General features: G+C 47.9%; 2 protein-coding genes and 1 pseudogene across 13 annotated transcripts in view; all 3 read right to left on the bottom strand.

Annotated features, from left to right (window-relative positions):
* The window catches only part of LOC136468225 (E3 ubiquitin-protein ligase hel2-like), a 5,029-nt gene extending 4,121 nt beyond the window's left edge, over positions 1-908 (bottom strand). The window contains 2 exon segments of the mRNA XM_066467003.1: positions 327-415; positions 871-908. Coding sequence (XP_066323100.1) covers positions 327-415; positions 871-908 — 127 coding nt within the window.
* Positions 909-1,016: 108 nt separating this feature from the next.
* On the bottom strand, positions 1,017-3,238 carry LOC136468241 (uncharacterized; annotated as a pseudogene).
* A 1,806-nt stretch (positions 3,239-5,044) lies between these two features.
* Positions 5,045-21,202, bottom strand: LOC136551057 (uncharacterized). Of its 12 annotated transcripts, none has more exons than XM_066542679.1 (9): positions 16,388-19,773; positions 16,192-16,285; positions 16,009-16,110; positions 15,837-15,900; positions 15,499-15,759; positions 15,022-15,415; positions 14,715-14,937; positions 14,552-14,637; positions 13,878-14,476 (listed from the first exon to the last, which is right to left on the bottom strand). In XM_066542679.1, exons 1-6 carry the CDS (start codon positions 17,345-17,347, stop codon positions 15,067-15,069), a joined length of 1,830 nt encoding a protein of 609 aa, XP_066398776.1. In that variant the 5' UTR covers positions 17,348-19,773; the 3' UTR covers positions 13,878-14,476; positions 14,552-14,637; positions 14,715-14,937; positions 15,022-15,066. The 12 variants fall into 12 exon arrangements, 10 of the variants coding, with proteins under 10 accessions (XP_066398753.1, XP_066398781.1, XP_066398801.1 ...); XM_066542672.1 differs by having other exon boundaries at positions 15,979-16,110; XM_066542665.1 differs by having other exon boundaries at positions 16,009-16,285.
* Positions 21,203-21,681: the final 479 nt, after the last annotated feature.

The following is a 21,681-nucleotide window of genomic DNA, read 5'->3' on the forward strand; positions in this document are numbered from 1 at the left end:
CAAATTGAGACATCGTTCTAAAGTCTGTTCTCTAGTAGTGGTGGGGCCGAAGCAACAAATTAAGTGATACCTAATCCTGAGCCTAGGTCGGTTTTGGCGGACCGTCCATGGTGATCTGGTAGACTGTAGGCCTGGAGGTGTCGACCTAGATCTTGTGATGGCGGATCATAGGGGTTCTAGCTAAGGCTAACTAATTTTTACAAAAACGAACTTTAGAAGATGATTATGCATATGATACTTACGATTATTAAGATGCAATGTTGGATCATGACAGGTTGTATTTAAACATTCTAGATATGGATTGGTATACTGATAATCTTGCTTACAGTGCGTGGCATCGGTGCGGTGTGAGAGCGCGAGTGGTGAACCTTTACGGTACCAGTACACGCAGACATAAATTGCAACGACGGTTAATCTGACACAACATTAGCGACATGGACACAAACAGAAATTAGTGCTTGTTTAGTTCCCAAAAACTTTTCCAAAAAATGATACAGTAGCCATCACATCGAATCTTGTGATACATGCATGGAGCATTAAATATAGACGAAAAAAAATTGCACAGTTTGGTTGGAAATTACGAGACGAACGTTTTGAGCCTAATTAGTCCATGATTGAACACTAATTACCAAATAAAAACGAAAATGCTACAGTAGCCAATTTCCAAAAATCGCGAACTAAACACGCACTTAGCAACGTGGATACAAACAGAAATGCTGCCTACCGAGTACTGGACAAGCATATACTGTACAAAATCTTTAGTTTCCTTTCATGGAATCAATCGAGCTGTACAGCAACGGCGTAGCATTGTACAGAGAAATCAGAGACATTTGACAGTGTACGTCAGCAAGCAATGCCAATCAAACACACAATTCGCCGTGCAGCTTTAGCAGAATGGCCTGGCACATCCTTGGGCAGCATGACAGGCAGACAGGCAGAAACGGCCTGTCGCAATTCGCAGTAACAGTCTAAGGCATCGTGGCGCGCTCTGACTCAGCGGAGCAAATCATCGACTACTACAACATAGCTATGGCTTGCGCTCGCGGATCACCGCCTCGTCTCCGGTAGCCCCAGCCAACTCCCAAGATCCGCTCTGCCAGCTGCATCGCCTCCGCCGCCGCCACATTGTGCTGCATGACACGTTCCGCGCAGGTCAAACACCAGTCTCAGGTAACGATCGAGCGCCCGGGCGCCCGGCGCGGGCATCGGCGTGACAGGATAGGCGAATACTTACGTCTACGCTGGTGCGGAGCAGCCGGCGGAGGACGTAGCGGGCGCAGTGGTTCTGCACCAACTCCCGGAGATGCTCGCCGGGCAGGGGCAAGAACGCTTGGAGCCCGCGCTGCAGCAGAATCACCGAAAAGAAAGGCATCCTAATGCTGGGGATGAAGCACGCCTGTACCACGTTGTTCCCGTATTGGTCCATGGACAACTCCACGAGATTGCCCACGACGCGCTCCCTGATGCGTTCCTTGAGCTGATCGTTGCGGCCTCTCTCGAAGACGGCCCGCAGGAGTTGGGAGCTGCGGCACGCAGGAAGGAGGTTTCCTGTTAGTTCCACTCAGATTCAGATACCCCCTTCTCCAGCTTGAGAAGGTTAAAACTGACGACAAGAACCACGCGGTGTATGAATGTAGTAATGGCATGCTCAGCTCTCACCCGTATATGTTCCTGGCGATCTCGACGGTGTGGTACACGAAGGTGACGTGGAGAGCAGTACCCTGGTCAGTGTAGTATCCCGTATTGTCGAGGCACGTCATCATGCTCCTATGCCCGAACCCGATCCTGGCCGTGACCATTTCCCAGAAGCGGGGGACGGCGAGCTCGTCGATGAAAATCTAAACAAGTTCATCAGAAAAACGCGAGCAATTTATGTTCCAAAAAAAAAGCGAGCAATAGCAATACGTATAACGTATGTCCTCCATTGCGGCCAACCGATGGGCTGTGGGTGCATACCGAGCAATGGACGTAATCAAGCGTGGTGAAGAAATGCTGAAGCAGGTGCGGGCCGTTGCTCTGTTCCATTATCCATCCATGGATTAGGCACCTGAATAGCCGCTGCAATGCTCCGGGGGCCAAGTGCAGCGCCACCAACCTGACGAGCTTCTTCAGAGCTGTCTCCCTGCAACCGTGCAAAACAACAGCAAGGCAAAACACAGCAGGGCAACACCCAGATCATCCACAGTTTTTAAGTTCACAGCAGAATCAATGAATCGCAGGAAATGCTCTGACATTTCAACGGAAGTAGCAGTTAAGGTTTTAGTTTAGGCCCCGATTTTACTAATCGATTGACAGCAAGCGAATGGACTACAGCTAGCTTCGTTGAATCACTTGTGATCAAACCGTGAGAAAGATGGGAGGGTTCGATTCAAACTTCAAATTCCGAACCAGCTTTCGCAAATCGATGGAGCCATGGAAGAGGAATTGATCCCAGAACGTACCCGGCCCCAGGTTCGGCGACTTCCATCAGGGGGACCCCGTTGTATTGGTTCCATATCAGGAAATCGACGATGGCTACGAGCTCTCCGGGCGTGTTCGCACGCTGGACGGCGCCTAGCAGGTCGTTCGCCTGGACATTCTGAAGCGCCAGACGGGATCGGTTTGAATCGCCAGCCACTGGGCCGCGACTCGCACCCTGGTTAGCGTTAGCGGGCGGCGCGACCAGACCGGCGGAGGTGTACGGGTCGTCGTTGGCGTTGCCGCCCCACGCGGAGAAGTCGGTGGCGGCGCCGGGCTGAGCGTAGAGCGGTGCCCCGGGCTGATAGACGAAGGCGTGCGGGTTGCTGTTGTACCCGGGCGCGTTCAAGACGGTGGCGGAGCTGGGCTGCTGAGCGTAGACCCCCGCCTCGGGCAGATAGACGGGGTTCTACCCGGACGCGGGGAAGACGGCGGCGGAGTCAGGATGAGGCTGGTTTGCCCAAGGCTGGTACTGGTTCTGGCTGGCGATGGCGTTCGGCACCGATGGCCCCGCCACCTCCGAGTAGTGGTAGCCGGGGCCGGGCATGGGGACGGCCAAGGGAGCGAAAACGTTGCCCGAGATGTTGCCGTCGGTAGGGATGCCGACGTTAAAGGAGCTCGGGTAGCCACCCTGCGGCTGCAACTGGGGCCACGAGGTCAACAGCGGCAGCGGCAGCCATCGCGGCGGCGACGACGAGGGGTGGTCATGACGCTGCGCTTGGTTGTAGTTGTAGTAGGCGCCGCGGCCGTTGGGGTCGCCACCCTGCCCTTTTGGATCCATGGCGGTGGATGGGTGGAGGCGCCGAGGTTGGTAGCGCTCGCTTGGATTTCGTTGCGCCGTCTGAAACACGAGGGCCGTTGCGGGCGTGGTGGCCGCGGTGGTGGCGCTTATATAGAGGCAGCGGTGCCCGGTACGCCTGGACCCCACGACGACGGCAAGGCAAGTGGGGTCCTGCCCGCTGCCCTGCCCGGCTCAAGAGGGGTGGGGACGCTGGGCTGGATTTGCCAACCGCCTGTACGGATGCGGGGCATGCAAGACCAGGGCCAGACGATCACCGACTCAGAGTCAGAGACCGAATGCGTGACTGCGCCTCTGTGCATAATTGTTTCTATTTGATTGATTGATGTTCAAGTAAGGTAATCTTTGCATTTTCTGTGCTTGTATATGGTGAAAGATGTTCAGTAGATCATATTGATGGGATAGAAAGAGTAACATGATAATGTGTAAGCATAGCTCGCAGTAAATCTGCAGTTCTAATTTATATTCATCTGTGGTGCAAAGATATCAGTAAGGTGGTACAGTAAATTGTGACTTTCGTTTCTTACCCCTGCAGCAAGCCCGTGATCTTCCTAGACTGTAGTTTGTGCCCTCTGACTTGTGTATGTATGAACAAATGGAGACGATAAGCAAACTCCAAGCGGTTGGCCTGAATTCATAGCTGTAGATTACGCAGGACTCCTAGTAGGCCTGGTCGGCTGGTATTAAAGTAGGCTGAAGCTGTTTTGTTGTGGGAGAAAAATACCGTAGACTGTAGCCGATAAGTTCAAGCCAATTGCTGATGTCGTAACTGACCGGCAAGCAGTATTTATTATCTGCTGATGTAGTAAATGGAATTTGTACATCAGATAACGGCCCTGTTTGGATCCATGGGTTAGAGTTAGTTTGGGCTAGTTGGAGCTTAACTAACCCTAAAGTAGCCAAACAGGAGGGCTAGAGTGGGTTATTTACAACTAGCCCACCCTAAAAAACTATCCCTCCAAAGAGGTGATTATTTGGGCTAGTTGGGGCTATTTGAGGTGGGGTCCACTGTTTTCTCTCTACTTTCACCCGCACCAATGATTTGGAAAGCACATTTATTATCATTTTAACCGTTGTATCCAAACATCTCTTAGGCTAGAGTTAGTTCAGGGCTAGTCCTGAGCTAGAAACTAACTCTAACCTCTAGCTGTGCTAGAGTATCCAAACAGGGCCAACATCATAGGCAAAAACAGAAACATGGGTAAACGTGATTACCAAGTTTCAGTGTTTGTCAGTTCATTACACAATTCAACTTTTCCACTGACTTTTTGCTCCTACCGTGTTTTCAACTGATCCAACAATTGATCGTAAAAAAAAATGATCCAACAATTAATCTCTAGTTACAGCAATAGCGGCCGTGCGACGTTCGCCGCTGTTGGCACGAGCACTCGGGGCGGGGACTGGGGCATCTGCGGCGGCGTCCTCATGACGGGCGCCGCGCTCGGCACGAGCACGTGCTGCGGGCTCAGCGGCTGCGAGGAGGAGGGATCGCCGAGCCGCATGGCGTCGAGACGGGCTTCTAGGTCGGCGGTGGGGTTGGACAAGGCGGCGTCACCCTGCTTCGGCTCCATGGCGATCGAACCGCGCTGGATTGCGTTGCGGATTTCGAATTGAGCCGTGTGCGGATCCGCAGTGCGCTTATATAATGGAGCGGGCTCTCGAGACGCATGCGGCCCACGTTTAGAAGCCCGCCCGTGTCTACCAGGATCAGGAGAGGGGCTCTCACTGGCCAACCTGCGCGAACCAGACAAGTCCACAAAGGGCGAAAGCCTGAATAACAATGGTTACTAGAGATAAATCAGCTTCGTTTCAATTCATCGGGTCATCAATATTTCACCAAATGTTACCACAGCTAACAAGCTAAGAGCATTTAGAATCAGTAATATTCTACAAATCAAAGAATCTGCAACCAGTGACCAGTGACCTTCCTAATTGGAATGCGAATTAGGCGTCAAATGTTCTGAGGCATGCGAATTGAGGGATACTTCTGAATCTCTCCAGAGTTCAAGATGATTTTGCTTCTAGGATGTTAGTAGTAAGAACATCCGAATGATCGTCACCGTCTTTCACCATTCTGGCTCTCTCGAGGATGTACTTCCCTTCCTTGTATTTCTCGCTTTGCTCGTAGGCTTTCTCCTGCAGCAAACCACCCAGGAATTAGGATGCATCATATGCAGAAAATGGTGTATGAATATGATGTAGCGATTGAGGAACGGAATGGCAACATGTCTAGGAAATGTGAGATGTTTTTGACATTAGGAGCTTACTGACGGACAGAAAAATAACGACGGTGTCACTCTTTGACATTGTAAACAATTCAATTTTACAATAATTCTAGTAGCTGTAGTTAATTGTTGTATTTCTGGATATAACAGCAGAAATCAAGACACAGATGCTGGGTTGAAAAGACATAGTTATACCGTCCATCCACTATTTTAGCACAAATGACAAAAGGCGAATTGAAAGAAAAGAAAAGAAAAACAGATACATGGGCAGACTATGTTGCTTCCAGTTTGTTGTTAAAAATACACCTCTGATTTCTGCATCAACAGCACGGAATTCAGAGCTCAACTTTCAAGAACAGGGAAAACAATCACATATGAACAGCAAAATGGTGTTCATATCTCCAGATGAATAGATTTTAAATCATTGTGCAATCCAATGATTAAGACCAGAAAGTGAAGCGGAATTGACTTCAGTGTTAGCTAAATGGTTCGAGGAAAGCGTTTATATGCAAGTAGTGGTTGAGAAATGAATAAAGGATTAGTTTCCATTTGTTGTACATAGCCACCCACTTGATGTTCAGCGCTTTTTGAAGAAATGATAAGTATGTTTCTTCAGCTTTGTCCCATTTCAACAAATTGTTGCAGAATACTTTTTGTCTTGTTTTATAAAGTAACTTTGCTACTATGTCTACTGCCAAGCATGAATCAATGATCAATGAAAATAAGATAATCATTATCACAAGATAAGCCAATTAAGTTTGTGTCGATGCGGGACCCACAGGATACCCCGCAAGGGAGAGAGAATATCTAGTCCAACTAGGATTCTCCCCATGTAATCTTAGTAGTATAGCTATTAAGTAATCCTACTAGGAAATCTCATTATAAACGGACTAAGACTCTGGCCTCCTGACTATATAAAGGAGGGCAGGACTCCTGAGACGAGAGGACCATTGTACAACACAACACTTGACAATCAATCCAACGCAAAGGCTAACGCCGACTGGACGTAAGGTTATTACTCGATCTACGATCGAGGGCCTGAACCAGGATAAATTGACTGTGTCTTGCGTTAACCATCGAGTTCGGCATACGCCGGAGCCCGAACATACTGCCCCGGGTACCCCCGTGGCAGGCTATCGGTGGTAAAACATCGACAGCTGGCGCGCCAGGTAGGGGATTTCAGCGACTTTGCATCCGAGAACTCGATGGACCTCGACAACATAATCTTCCCGACGGGATCAACTTTCATCTTCGGCTCATGGATCTGCGAGGCAGACAACAATGGCAAGCTTCAGGGCCATCTCCTCAAAGATCCAGATCATCATAAAGAATTTCATATTTCACCAACTACAACGGATCAGCTCACCAGAAGATTCGCACAGCTCACAGTATCCGATTCAAATCAGATTTCACGGCCACTCGTATCCGATTCGAATTCAAACATCAAGGCGAAGTTTTATCCGAGTGCTTTCAAAAAACCGAGTTCTTTTTTGGCAAGATTCCAGAGCACAACCCAAAACAACTCGGATTACCCTCAGAGTTCTTCCAAGAAGTCGAGTTCTTTTCCATTTGGGCTCGACAACATGGCAAAATCCTATCAGGGATAGTTCGAAAGATCTTTCAATCCAAGATGCGGGATACCACTGACAGGAGCTCAGGAGGGTCTCGTGCTAACAATAACATCCCAAGACTGCATCATCCACTGGCCAGGTTCTGTTCCTGAGGACAGCGGTACCCAACTAGTCGGCACGACGACGACAGCAATTCTACCCTACCAAGAAGGAGACTCGATCTACGACACCGAGGCATCCACTAAAGTTATTAGCAACTCCGACAGCATGAAAACTAACGCCAATAACAGAACGACTCATGCGCGAGAAGTGCTCATGGTTCGACGACCGCGGTCACCATTAAATCCCCCAGAAGCACCCGACGTCAGATCATCAGATGAATCAGAATCCAACATATCACCTTTTGCCCAAGGCTACGACGGAGAAACAGATAGTCAGAAACAAGCTAGAGAAAGAAAAAACAAGTTAAAGCAAGGGCGTCAACACCGTGCTAGGCAGCGCAGGGAAGCTTGGATCAGATACGAGTCAGAATTGGCTGAGTACGACAAAAGAAAATCGCAACGAGAAGTCGAGGGGAGACGCACGGCGAATACACCTTACGATAAGATTCGAGAAGCATTAGAAGAACTCGGAAAAACTTCACATCCCAGTGAGAAGTATGAACAGCTCCAGGACTTGCTCCGACCGACGATCCTGAAAACGCATGAAGAGAGAGCTCGATCAAGATTACCCGCCAGATCAACAACCCACAGGCAAGAAGATCAAAATCAAAGGAAATCCGCTTTCGAAAGACTTGGGCCGGGTGGAAGCCATGACGAAGGAAGTAGGAAGGAACATAATCAAGGCCATCGATTTGAACAACCAAGGAAGACTAGGAGTAGGGTACCTACCCAGACAATCTCGCAAGATTATTCCCATCAAAACGACAGTTGGCCAGAAGAAGGTGCCGAATCCGAATTCAAAGAAACCAAGACACACGACAGATTCCCCTGTTTCGCGAACAGGCTTGCATTGGTACGATTACCTCACAAATTCAAACCGTCTAACCACTCCAAGTATGATGGCAAAACTGAACCAAGGCAATGGCTCAGAATATATTCACAATCAATTGAACTAGCCGAAGGAGACGACGATATCAAAACCCTGTTCTTTTCCATGGCACTGGAAGCCATGCCTCTCCAATTGTTCGACAAACTGAACCCAGGATCTATCAGAAATTGGGAGGATTTGCAAAGAACTTTTTGTGAGAATTTTGCAGGAATCATTACACATCCAATCACCCATGCAGAATTAAAAGGACTCAAGCAAAAGGGAGGTGAAAGTCTCAGAAATTACTATCGACGATTCGGCGAACTACGAGCTCAAGTGCATGACATAACCGAACGAGAAGTAATTGAAGCTTTCTCTCACGGAATCATGGCTAGGTGGCAATTTCAAGACTTCTGTAAAGAAAATCCAAGAAACAATGAAGAATTCAGACGAACAGTAGAAAAGATGATTACTGTAGAAGAAAAAACACGAGAAAGGTTCCCGGACAGAAACAACCAGGACAACTCGGACAAGCAAAATCATCGAAATAGCAGACATCAAGAAAGAAAACGTAGACCAGACAATACAGTGGCAATGGCCGACAAATCAAAGAAGTTTACCAAACCCAGAAGATATGATGACATTGAAAACATACGTTGCCCATTGCACCCTAGTGGGAGGCACACCATCGGAAATTGCTATACTTTCAAAGATCGATACACAAGAAAAGATAGTAAGGAAGACACCAAAGAGGACAATCAGAAAAGAGAAGAAGACAACCACGAGGACAAAGGATTCCAAAAACCTAGGGGAACGGTAGCAGTGATTTTCTCAGGGGCTCCGGATTGCAGAAGCAAACATCAAGAAAAACTAGCACTGCGGACCATTATGACAGCAGAACCGGCTACACCAAGATACCTCAATTGGTCACAGTATCCTATCTAATTCACCAGAGAAGACCAATGGACTAGCGTGGGAAACACAGGCCATTATCCATTGGTTCTGGATCCGACTATAGCTGGTATGACCGTCACCAAAGTACTAATCGATAGAGGAGCTGGGCTTAACATCATCTTTTCAGAAACTCTAAGGAAAACGGGACTACAACTCGCCGGGATGATTACACCAACAAGCACACCTTTTTACGGAATAGTACCCGGCAAAGCAGCCATGCCACTCGGACAAATTACTTTACCTGTTACCTTTGGAACTCCTTCAAACTACCGAACAGAGTTTATCAAATTCGAAGTCGCCGACTTCGATTCATCATATCATGCAATCCTAGGACGTCCAGCACTGGCCAAATTCATGGCAATACCACATTATCCGTACTTACTGCTTAAGATGCCAGGACCCCACGGTATCCTTTCTCTTTGAAGCGATTTAAAGCGCGCTTTTGACTGCGACGTTCAGGCGATCCAAATTGCAGCTAAAGCACAAGCTGCCAATGGAAGAAAAGAAATAGCCGCAATCGCTGCAGAAACAAGCCAAGAAGAATTAGAAATACCGGCTAAAAAACCCAGTATCATCGCACCACCAAAAGAAGCCGACGTCAAGCAAATCGACTTAGGCACAGGCGACACCTCCAAGACAGCAACTATCAGTGCTCACCTCTCGGCAAAATAGGAACTCGCGCTCACCAACTTTCTTCGGGACAACAAAGATATCTTCGCTTGGAAGCCAGCCGACATGCCAGGAGTCCCAAGGGAGTTGGCTGAGCACAGAATTGATGTTAACGAAAGCTCCAAACCTGTAAAACAACGGTTACGACGATTCTCACCTGACAAGAAGGCAGCAATTAAAAAGGAAAATAACAAAACTGATGGCAGCCGGATTCATCAAGGAAATCCTTCATCCAGATTGGCTAGCCAACCCGGTCCTTGTACAGAAGAAAAACACGGACGAGTGGCGTATGTGCGTCGATTACACAGATCTCAACAAACATTGCCCAAAAGATCCGTTCGGGCTACCACGCATTGACCAGATAGTTGACTCGACAGCAGGATCTGCGTTATTGTCTTTTCTCGATTGCTATTCAGGGTATCACCAGATCGCACTAAAAGAAGAAGACCAGAGCAAGACATCTTTCATCACCCCGTTTGGTGCCTACTGCTACAAGACCATGTCGTTTGGACTAAAGAACGCTAGCGCCACGTACCAAAGAGCTATCCAGACTTGCCTTGGGAATCAAATAGGTGAAAATGTGGAAGCATACGTGGACGATGTGGTGGTGAAAACAAAGAACCCAGACACTCTAATTGAAGATTTAAAGCAAACCTTCGAAAACTTGAAGAAATGGAGATGGAAATTGAACCCAAATAAATGTGTATTTGGAGTTCCCTCAGGACAACTACTCGGATTTTTGGTTAGTCAGCGCGGGATCGAAGCCAGCACCAAGCAAATTCGAGCTATAACAGAAATGGGCCCACCTAGAAGTGTCAAAGATGTGCAGAAACTAACAGGATGCATGGCGGCCCTCAACCGTTTCATATCAAGACTCGGCGAAAAGGGGTTACCTTTCTTTAAACTACTAAAGAAGACAGACAAGTTCGAGTGGACAATAGAAACCGACGAAGCTTTCAAAAAACTTAAAGAATACCTCACTTCATCGCCTATCCTGACACCTCCAAAGAAAGATAAAGATATGATGCTATATATCACAGCAACTCCCACCGTAATCAGTACAGCAATAGTCATAGAAAGAGAAGAACAAGGGCGCGTGTATAAAGTGCAACGTCCAGTATACTACATCAGCGAAGTACTGTCAGAATCCAAAATCCGGTACCCACACGTACAAAAACTACTCTACGCTCTACTCATTACCTCACGGAAGCTTCGCCACTATTTCGAAAGCCACAAGATTACCATAGTGACAGATTTTCCACTCGGAGACATCCTACACAATAAAGACGCCACAGGGCGCATATCCAAATGGGCAGTTGAAATTGGAGCTCTTTATATCAATTTCACCCCACGGAAAGCAATCAAATCTCAAGCCCTCGCCGATTTCGTGGCCGAATGGATAGAGATTCAACAGCCCTTATCAGATACAATCCTCGACCACAGGAAAATGTACTTTGACGGATCACTCAAACTAGGCGGGGCCGGTGCAGGCGTTCTCCTCATTTCTCCAGAAGGAAAACAACTCAAGTACGTCCTTTAGATATTATGGCAAGCTACAAATAACGAAGCAGAATACGAAGCCCTCATCCACGGGCTACGAGTCGCGATTACCCTCGGAATAAAAAGATTACTCGTATACGGCGATTCAGCAGTGGTCATCAACCAAGTCAACAAAGATTGGGACTGCACCAAAGAAAACATGGGTGCTTATTGTGCTGAAATACGGAAACTTGAAAAACACTTCCAAGGATTAGAAATTTTACACGTCCTACGCGATTCTAACATTGCAGCAGATGTCCTTGCCAAGCTCGGATCAGACAGAGCAAAGGTTCCACCCGGCGTATTCATAGAAGAGCTATCAGTTCCCTCTATCAAACAACTCGGTGAAATAACACATGAAATTCAGGCTAAAGGCGTTCAGATCTTGATAATCAACACTTCATGGACCCAAGATTTCATTGACTATATCAAAGAAAATAAACTGCCAGCAGATAAAGCAGAGACCACACAAGTTGTTCGCAGAAGCAAAAACTACGTTTTAGTAGGGAATAAACTCTATAGAAGAGCAGCATCATCAGGAGTATTACTAAAATGTGTCTCATTTGAAGAAGGCAAAGAAATCCTAAATGAAATACACTCAGGTTGCTGTGGAAATCATGCCGCCTCAAGGACACTGGTTGGCAAAGCATTTCGCACCGGATTCTACTGGCCAACCGCTTTGAAAGACGCCGAAGAGCTTGTCAGAAAATGCAAAGGTTGCCAAATGTTTGCAAGACAAGCCCATATACCAGCTCACAATCTTATCTGCATCCCACCCGCTTGGCCTTTTTCCTGCTGGGGGCTAGATCAAGTAGGACCTCTGAAAAAAGCAAAAGGCGGCTTCGAGTACATCTTCGTAGCAATCGACAAATTCACCAAGTGGATTGAATACAAACCACTCGCGAAGTACAGCGCAACCAAAGCAGTCGAGTTCATCCAAGACATTATGCACCGCTTCGGCATGCCCAATCGAATCATCACAGATCTAGGCTCCCCCTTCACAGCTACGGAATTCAAGAGCTGGGCACAAGACTGTGGTTTCAGTATAGACTATGCGTCCGTTGCACATCCAGAAGCCAACGGACAAGTAGAAAGGGCTAACGGACTCCTACTAGCCGGATTAAAACCAAGGTTATACGAAGAACTAGTGGACTATGGGTCCAAATGGATTGAAGAATTACCGAAAGTAGTATGGGGGCTACGAACTCAAATAAGCAGAGCAACAGGCCACTCACCCTTCTTCCTAGTTTACGGGTCAGAGGCCGTACTACCCGCCGACTTGATCTGGACTTCCCCAAAAATAGAACAATATGATGAAGGAGAAGCAGAACACACAAGAAGATTAGAACTCGACAGCTCAGAAGAAGTCAGAATAAACGCTACCCTTCAATCAGCCAGATACCTACAAGGCTTAAGACGGCACTACAACAAGAGTACCCAACCGTGATCACTACAAGTTGGAGACTTAGTACTAAGAAGGATACAAAAGACTGATGGACGACATAAGCTACTCAGTCCATGGGAAGGCCCGTTCATTGTCACAAAAGTCACCGGACCAGGCACATACAAGTTGATGACCGAAGATGAAAAAGAAGTCAGCAATACATGGCACATCAGCCAGCTAAGAAGATTCTACGCGTAAAAATAACTCAAGAAAAAACAGATATGCAAGCCACAAGGGACCTACAATCAACGAAAGACAATACTCTTCAACAACATATGTATTAGTTTATACTCATGATCAATAAAGATGATATTCATCCACAGCATGTCTTGTCATGAACTCCAACGAGTTGTTTTCACGAAAAAGCAAAATGGCTGAAAACACGCCTGAGCATTCCGGCCGAGAGCAAAATAGCTGAAAAGACGCTTGAGCTCGCCGATGAGGGTAGCTAAAAGCTAACACCCGAAACAAAAAGCAAAATGGCTGAAAACATGCCTGAGCATCCCGGCCGAGAGCAAAATAGCTGAAAAGATGTTTGAGCCCGCCGATGAGGGTAGCTAAAAGCTAACACCCGAAACAAAAAGCAAAATGACTGAAAACATGCCTAAGCATTCCGGCCGAGAGCAAAAAAGCTGAAAAAACGCTTGAGCCCGCCGATGAGGGTAGCTAAAAGCTAACACCCGAAACAAAAAGCAAAATGGCTGAAAACATGCCTGAGCATTCCGGCCGAGAGCAAAATAGCTGAAAAAACGCTTGAGCCCGCCGATGAGGGTAGCTAAAAGCTAACACCCGAAACAAAAAGCAAAATGGCTGAAAACATGCCTGAGCATTCCGGCCGAGAGCAAAATAGCTGAAAAAACGCTTGAGCTCGCCGATGAGGGTAGCTAAAAACTAACACCCGAAACAAAAAGCAAAATGGCTGAAAACATACCTGAGCATCCCGGCCAAGAGCAAAATAGCTGAAAAAACACTTGAACTCGCCAATGAGGGTAGCTAAAAGCTAACAAAAAGCAAATTGGCTGAGTCGATCGAAATTTCAACTTCAAAAGACCCTCCAGCACTTCGTTCCGAAAAGCAAGAGGCTCGGGGGCTACAACCAGATAGGACCACTTTTTCCTCAGGAAAGCACAAGCGCCACTCAAGAAAGCACTCGGATGCCGAGTCATAGCACGGACAAAGCACTCGACGGATCACAAAAGAAAGAAGAAAAGAAAAGTACTCGACAAATCGAGGGGCCTCGTCAGAATAACGCACAGAGTTGTCTTACGGAGCAGAGACGGGAACAAGACAAGGTACTCAGCAAGTCAAGTAACTTCAACCGCACCCAGGCAAAGAATACATCGACAAAGATAAAGAATCTTCATTTAAAAGGAAGTGTAATATTATAAGAGGACGCTCAGTCGAGTCAGGCGTTGTCATCGGAAAGGAAAATATCAATATTTAGACTATCTACAACCCTACTGGCTAGATCTTCAACCTCGGGCTCCATCCTTTCAACGGCGTCAAGATATTCTTGGCTTTCAGCTTCTTCTGCTATCTTGGAGAGAGGCGCTTCTGGAGCAAGGACTCGGACCTGGGCCAGCACATTCTTGGTACATACTTGGGCACACCTCTTCGCGAACTCTTGGAAACGAGTCGGAATTCGGGGAATGAACTGCGCCCAAGATTGCCCGTCATCCGCTGGAGTCCGAAGGACATCGGCCACCGAACGAAAAGATTTCCACAAGGCATTCCAATTCTCGGTAGCCGTCGCCAGCTTCCCGGACAAGCCTTCAATGGTTTTTTGGGCCTGCACAAGATCTCTGTCAGCTCCACGCCTAATCAGCCTAGCAAGGGCGAGTTCTTCCTCAGCATGAGTATTTACCTCCTCAGCTCTATTATGACTAGAACGGACAAGGGCCTTCATTTCATCAATACTCTCCGAGAGCTTTTGCTTCTCAACTCGGAGAGCTAGACAGAACACCAAAGAACAAGTCAGCGGAAAAAGAAGTCAAAATACAAGAAGAAACAGGCAGAACCCGCGGCACCTTTGCATTCATTCTTCGCAGACTCCACCGCAGCATCTCTCTGTTTCTCCGTCTCCACTACCCGGGCGCGAAGGGCTTTCTCCTCCTTTTGGTGCAATTGACGCTCCGTCTCCAACTCAACCCGGAGAAGGTCAAGATCGGCTTTCAGAGCGTCCATCTCCGAAGACAACTTCCTCTCATTTTCAGATGAGAAAAAGAAGCCAGAATGATCACGAGAAAAAGACTGAGCAGAAAGAGGCAAAGAGAAACAAGGTGTAAGGATAGAAGAAAAACAAGCATGCAAAAGAGAAGTAGCAGTAAAACTTACCTGGAGCTTTTCACCAAAAGAAGTCGCGAGGGTCGACAAGCTCCCCTAGGCTGCGGTCAGCTCCGATAACCGATGAGTGGCATCGAACTGTTGCACCACGTCATCGGACAGGGAGGGGCCACTGGAGGCAAAAGAAGGGGAAAGAGAAGCCGGCTGGGGCGAAGGAGGAGCGACCAGAGCAACCTCCAGGGAAGCCGAAGCCAAACCCCCAGAAGGACCCGGCGCGACGGCCACAGTTACCTCCGGAGCGACCAAATCCGCGACTCCGCCAGGTAGCTCTGAAGCCCCCGCCGCGACTTCATCAACAGAATGTTGTGAGTCTCGAGGCTCAGAACTCGTTGGCACGGCGGGAGGCAGAGAAGAAGTCGATGAAGAAATTAGAGAAGACGAAACACTGAAAAGTGATAAAAGGAAGCACCAATAAGAACCAGAGGAAGGAAGATAGAAGCCAAAAAGATAAAGCAAGAATCTACTAACCCGACTACTTTTTTCTTTGCGAAGCCAAGAGAAGGCCTCGCAGGGGGAACCACGACGGCGAAGACGTCCCCGCCACCCGGCGACGGGAGCGGGACAGCCGACAACGGAGCCACGGAAGAAGCCGGAGCTGGAGCCGTGGAAGAACTCCGCACCGGAGGAGCAGTACAGCTCGGGGCAGAGGCAACCAAAGAACTCGACCCCGGAGCTTCGGAAGAAGTCGGCGCGAGAGCCTCGGAAGAACTCACACCCGACCTCCGATTACTTCAAAAAAGTTCAAGACTAAAATTAAAAACAAAGAGGAAAAATTCAATGCGACAAGAATATGAAAAACAACTCACCGCCGCATGATGAGGGGGACTTCATCATCCTCTTCTTCCTCAGCCAATGAAACCAGAGCACCTGCTGAAAAAGAGATGAAAAGTACTCGGTTCAAGAGAGAAACATGAAAATAAAAGAACAAAGAGTACTAAATGTGCTCACCTAAGAGCATGCTAGCAACAACTGGAGTACCTAAGGGAGTACTTGGTTTGCAAGGCTTCTTGGAGACAGGCAAGCCAGATGAAGACCCGTCCATTCGCCCCCTCTTCGGGACACTGCGAGGACCGCGAGGGACTAGACGAGGAACATACTCTTCATATACATCAACAAATCTGAAAGAAACCCCAGGAAGGGCTGTAAAAGTTTGAGACTTACTAATTGCAGAAGTACCAGCTAGACGATCCCCAGTCTCCGCCACAGCAGGGAGAACATCAAGGGGGATCGGATCAACAAAGTTCCGCCCAAGCTCCTGCGAAAAAAGACAAAACACCAAGACAAGGAAAAGCTAAGCAAGAACGGACGCAGCAAGAGTACATAAAGAACTCAAATAAAAAAAAGATAGACAACTCACAGCTGGGGGCGGGTTGTTGGCCGAGTACTCAGAGACGGCAGGAGGAATGACGCTCACTCCTTTCAGCATCTTCTGGAGACGCTCGAGTACCTCCTCACCGGTCAGCTCAAGAGCTGGGACCATGCGTGAAGGATCCTCGGCCCCAGAATACTCAAAGCCGAGATGTTCCCGCTCTTTCAAGGGCTGAACCCGGCGACGAAGAAAACTTGAGACAATGCCAAAGCCGGTCAATCCCTGCTGTTTCAACGTGCTAATCCTATCAAGGAGTGGCTGGATCGCTTGAATCTCAGCAGGAGACTCAAGCTTCTTGTCCCACCGGTCATTCGCCACAGGACCGGATCCGGAGTGAACAACAAGAGAAGGGATCAAATTGGCAGCGTAAAACCACTCGGCACGCCAATCTTTGACAGAATCGACCAGGTCATAATCAAAAAACTTGATTTTGAGACCCTGGCGAAACTGAATCCCGCAACCGCCAAGGGCACTGGTTTCCTCGCGGCGGGGTTGAGGTTTCAGGCGAAAGAAAAAGCGAAAAAGAGATAGAGAAGGAGGGATCCCAAGGAAGGCTTCGCAAAGGTGAACAAAAACAGAAAGATGGAGAACGGCATTGGGGGTTAGATGGTTCAGACTAACCCCGAAATACCCAAGAAACTGATGAAGGAAGACGGAAGCAGGAAGACAAAGTCCAGTGCGGACAAAAGAAACAAAAAGGACAATCTCACCAGGACCCGGGGCCGGAACCCGATGCTTGCCCGGAACTCTCCATTCAGCGATGACTTTGCTTTGGATCAAGCCATCACTAACGAGCTCGCGCAGCTGATCTTCGCTGGTTGTTGGAGCCGGCCAAACCTTCTGAGCTGCCCTCATGGCCACGAACTCCTGGTTTTCAATCAAAGACAGGGATGACTCCTCGTCCACGAAGGTCGCCTGAGACTTGCTTGCGGTTTTCTTCTTTCCCATGAACTGGCGGAAGCAACAAAGGCGCTAAGGAGGATGAAGCTAGAATGATGGTGCTCGGGCGATGACAACAATGACGACGGCGGGTTTCTGAGAACTAGGGTTTAAAGGCAAGAGCTGGGCGACAAGGGAAAGGAAGATAAAAGGTCTTTAAATAGATTTCTCAGTGATACAAACGGCCCATAAGGCCCGTTAAAGCACAGCGTGGGAACGCAACGGTCCATTTACCGGCGCAGCTAAAACGACGGAGGGCACGAATCCACACAACGGTACAAACCAACGGGTAGATTTCAGACTTATCCGCGCAGCACCACAACAGGGTTATCAGATAGCCACAAGAACAACTCGTTGAACCAAGAAGAAAAAAAGGGCTACCTCACGAGGAACAAAAGAACCCGGTTATGTAAGAAAGAACTCGGTAGTCTCATGAACGACAGGGATCACAACAGAAAAGTCAAAGACAACCCAGAAGACAAGATTCGTTACATTACAAGTGACTTCAAAAATAGAAGATTACAAATCATACAAGACCCAACGAACTCGGCACCACGAAAAGCAAAGTAGCAAAGAGGAACACGGACACGACTAGGCTCTGGAACGACTACGTGTCCCAAATTGCTACTCGGAAGGACAGACCGCCATCAGCTACACTGTTTTCTTCAAAGGACGAACGCAGTGCATCCAATGCGGAAATCGGCAGCACGGCAGGGCAACAGGGAGCAGAGAAGGCCGGCGGACATCTGTCTACCCAAGACCGATGTGATGCTGGATATGGTGTTGATCTGCACCGGACGGTCTCAAGACAGGCGACGAGGATCAACCCAGAACTGCCGGATGAAGGAACGAAGCCCACATCACAAGACTTCCTCCAACTACTACCACGTACATCCTGGCACAATGCTGTCGCGGGATTAGCCTACCTCTAATTCCTATCACAAGACTTCCTCCAGCTACGACAAGACACACAGAAACTACAAAACATGCCCGGGGGCTGCTCTACTTCACAAACTACCATGTTCATGACCACCAAGGCTTCAACAGAGTATCCAATGAATGAAAACAAGCACTCCGGGACAGTATTTATAGACCAAAGGATTGGCGCACATGGACTAGGAGTACCAACGAAATAAGCCTAACAAAGGACACAGTGAAAAGACAGGACACAATAATGGACGACTCAGGCGAGAAGAGGCAGTACTCGAAGACGGGCATATTCGGAAGAATATACCGGCACAGTACAACCCGTGAACAAAAGGCATTTACACTCAACCACCACCATACAACTACATCTGACAACAGCAGACTATCAAAGAATACGCCAAGACCTCGCATCCGAGTTCTTCCCGAACAAAACAACACGGATATACGCTCGGGGCCTCGGCCAACATCATAGCTTAATCAACACTAAGCTAGGGAGCTCGGCCTTTCATTTCAACTACCCCCCGGAGGCTCGGAACCAAAGACAAAGGACCAAGAATACAAGAAGCTCAAGACTACAACGACGACAACACATCAAGACTCTTCATCCGACTTCTTTTCTAAAAGAGAAGAACTCGGAGAAAGCAGGATACATAGCCACAGAATTTTTTGAAGACAAGAATCAAGACCCTCCAACTTTTTGTTCCAAATAGCAAGAGGCTCGGGGGCTACACTCAGTGAGTGCACTTTTTCTTCGAAAAAGCGCATGACACCAAAAGACTTCCTCAACGCAGATCACTTCAATACACTACGACAAAAAGAACCCGGAACGAGCCATATTCGAGTTCTTTTTTCATAAAACTTCAACGAACAATCAGAGCAACTTCAAGACAAGATCCTCCAGCTCCTTGTTCCAAATAGCGAGAGGCTCGGGGGCTACAACCAGGTGGATGCACTTTTTCTTCAAAAAGCACTCACCACTCGAAGATCCCAAGAAGCGCTACAAGGTTTTACTCCAGAAAGTACTCGGATGATATTTTGTTCCTACTCAACAAGACTTGAAGAAGCAAAGCGAGACTTTCGGAGCTCAACCATGAAGTGCTCGGGGGCTTGTCGATGCGGGACCCACAGGATACCCCGCAAGGGAGAGAGAATATCTAGTCCAACTAGGATTCTCCCCATGTAATCTTAGTAGTATAGCTATTAAGTAATCCTACTAGGAAATCTCATTGTAAACGGACTAAGACTCTGGCCTCCTGACTATATAAAGGAGGGCAGGACTCCTGAGACGAGAGGACCATTGTACAACACAACACTTGACAATCAATCCAACGCAAAGGCTAACGCCGACTGGACGTAAGGTTATTACTCGATCTACGATCGAGGGCCTGAACCAGGATAAATCGACTGTGTCTTGCGTTAACCATCGAGTTCGGCATACGCCGGAGCCCGAACATACTGTCCCGGGTACCCCCGTGGCAGGCTATCGGTGGTAAAACATCGACAGTTTGTACTCACATATCTCCAGCCAAGAATCTGTTGGCAGCAGCTACAGTAGATGTCATTCACAGTATGGAGTCCGGTTACAAGATATCGATCCTCATTAGGGCCTAGGCATATGTTCACGCTGAAATATTGCCAAAGGAAAGTTTTAGTAACCATACCAGTACAGGTATACATGGATCAAAGGCAGATAGCTGTTTGGTTACACTTTATTCTCAATCAGGCAGTGACTTTATCAGAACGACAGTATAAAGCTTCCTCGGGAGTTGGGACGGATAGTGGCTATGAGTAGACAACATTGTAGCAAGTAAAATGGCAATGAAAAAAACAGAAGAATTATGTCAAGTTCATGATAAAGAGTTTATATCTTTTATTAAAGCAAACACCGTAGAGTGCAGTTATAACCATCAGACCGTCACCGAGCCGAAATACTGTTCCGGCTGATTTGCTGTGAGAGAAAAACACTGTTCCGGCTAAAAAAACAAGCTGAAAAAGACGGATTATAAGAGAAGCAAACAGAGCTGCTTGGTTACAAGTTATTCACAATCTAGCAGTGACTTTATCAGAATGACTATACGATAAATTGATAATGGTTACAATCATACAAAATTGTCGGTTGTCGCAAACAGAAGAACTATGTTTATGTTTATGATAATGGGTTTTCCTTTTAAGGCTTCTATCTACTCTAACCTGTAGAGTGCAGTTATAACCATCGGCCCATCAACAAGCAATACGGTGTTAGCCTTTGTGCTCATTGAAATACGTCTATGAGTCTTGTTTGTTAAATAAAGTATCGATGTGATCCCCAGCACTACGATTCTACGAATAAGATCCCACAGCACACTGTGTTGTGTGTTGATTTGCCAAGCAAGCTACTACAAGACTACAATCTGATGGCCGGACAAGCACCCAGATCCGTCAGGGCCTCAGGATTGTAGAGATGACTGTAACAAGGTAGGAACTAAGGTTCCAGAATCGTAATCCAACTATGAATGCATTTACAAGCATGTCTCGAACATGCTATGGTTCTACTTCTACAAGGAAACCAGAAACATATAGTATGCACAGCATTGCTAGTACTGGGCCATCTATCTATTGCGATTTGCGAAAGACCTGAACCTGAACAGAGTTCCCTAACCTCGCCTCAATTCAATTCAAGCGGGGATCAACCTGAAACAGGCATATCCTCTTTGCAGCAGATGTGCGCCGGCAGCCTAGTTTTGCTCACATTGGGCCGACGACCTCGCTCGATGAGTTGAGGTCCGAATTCTACGCGAATAAAACGGAGTCTGTTTCCCCTCCCCATGGCCATGGGAACCGCCGCCGCGAGAATTTAGCAAAGAGAACGAGGGGTGCGGAGAACATACACGTGGTCGAAGAGGTAGGCGCGGCCGTAGAAATCCCTGGAGATGATGGCGTCCACTCGGCAGCGCCGGCACCTGAACGCCCCCCCCCCCCCCCCCCCCCCCCCCCCCCCAAGAAGAGCAGCCCCATCCCAGAAATGCACTACCGCCCGATCAATCGACGGATCAATTGGAAGCAGCAAGACAAGGGGGAAAAGGGAAAGCACCGGTCGGTCCCGGTTCTCGGCTCCCAAGGAAAGAAGAAAGATAAGGAACCTTTCCTTGAAGAGATGGCTACCGAGAAGAGATGGTGCGGAAAAGGGAGATGGGAATGGAGTCTGAGTCTGACGGACAATGGCCAGCGCGTGAACAGCATGTATTTATGGCGAAGAAGGTCTGAGTCTGACGGACAATGGCGCCACGATGCTTCTCGAGTTCTGCCGTGGTTAGTTGATGCCTCAATAAAATACGTAATCAACAGAGCTGGCAGCAAGCGAATTTGTTGCAGAAGATGAGCGCTCCACTGATTCTTGACGGGATTCTGCCGTTCTGCGAAGCAAATCCCGATCAACT

The sequence above is a fragment of the Miscanthus floridulus genome, chromosome 1, assembly GCF_019320115.1.
Source record: "Miscanthus floridulus cultivar M001 chromosome 1, ASM1932011v1, whole genome shotgun sequence".
In the NCBI taxonomy this organism is placed as follows: Eukaryota; Viridiplantae; Streptophyta; class Magnoliopsida; order Poales; family Poaceae; genus Miscanthus; species Miscanthus floridulus.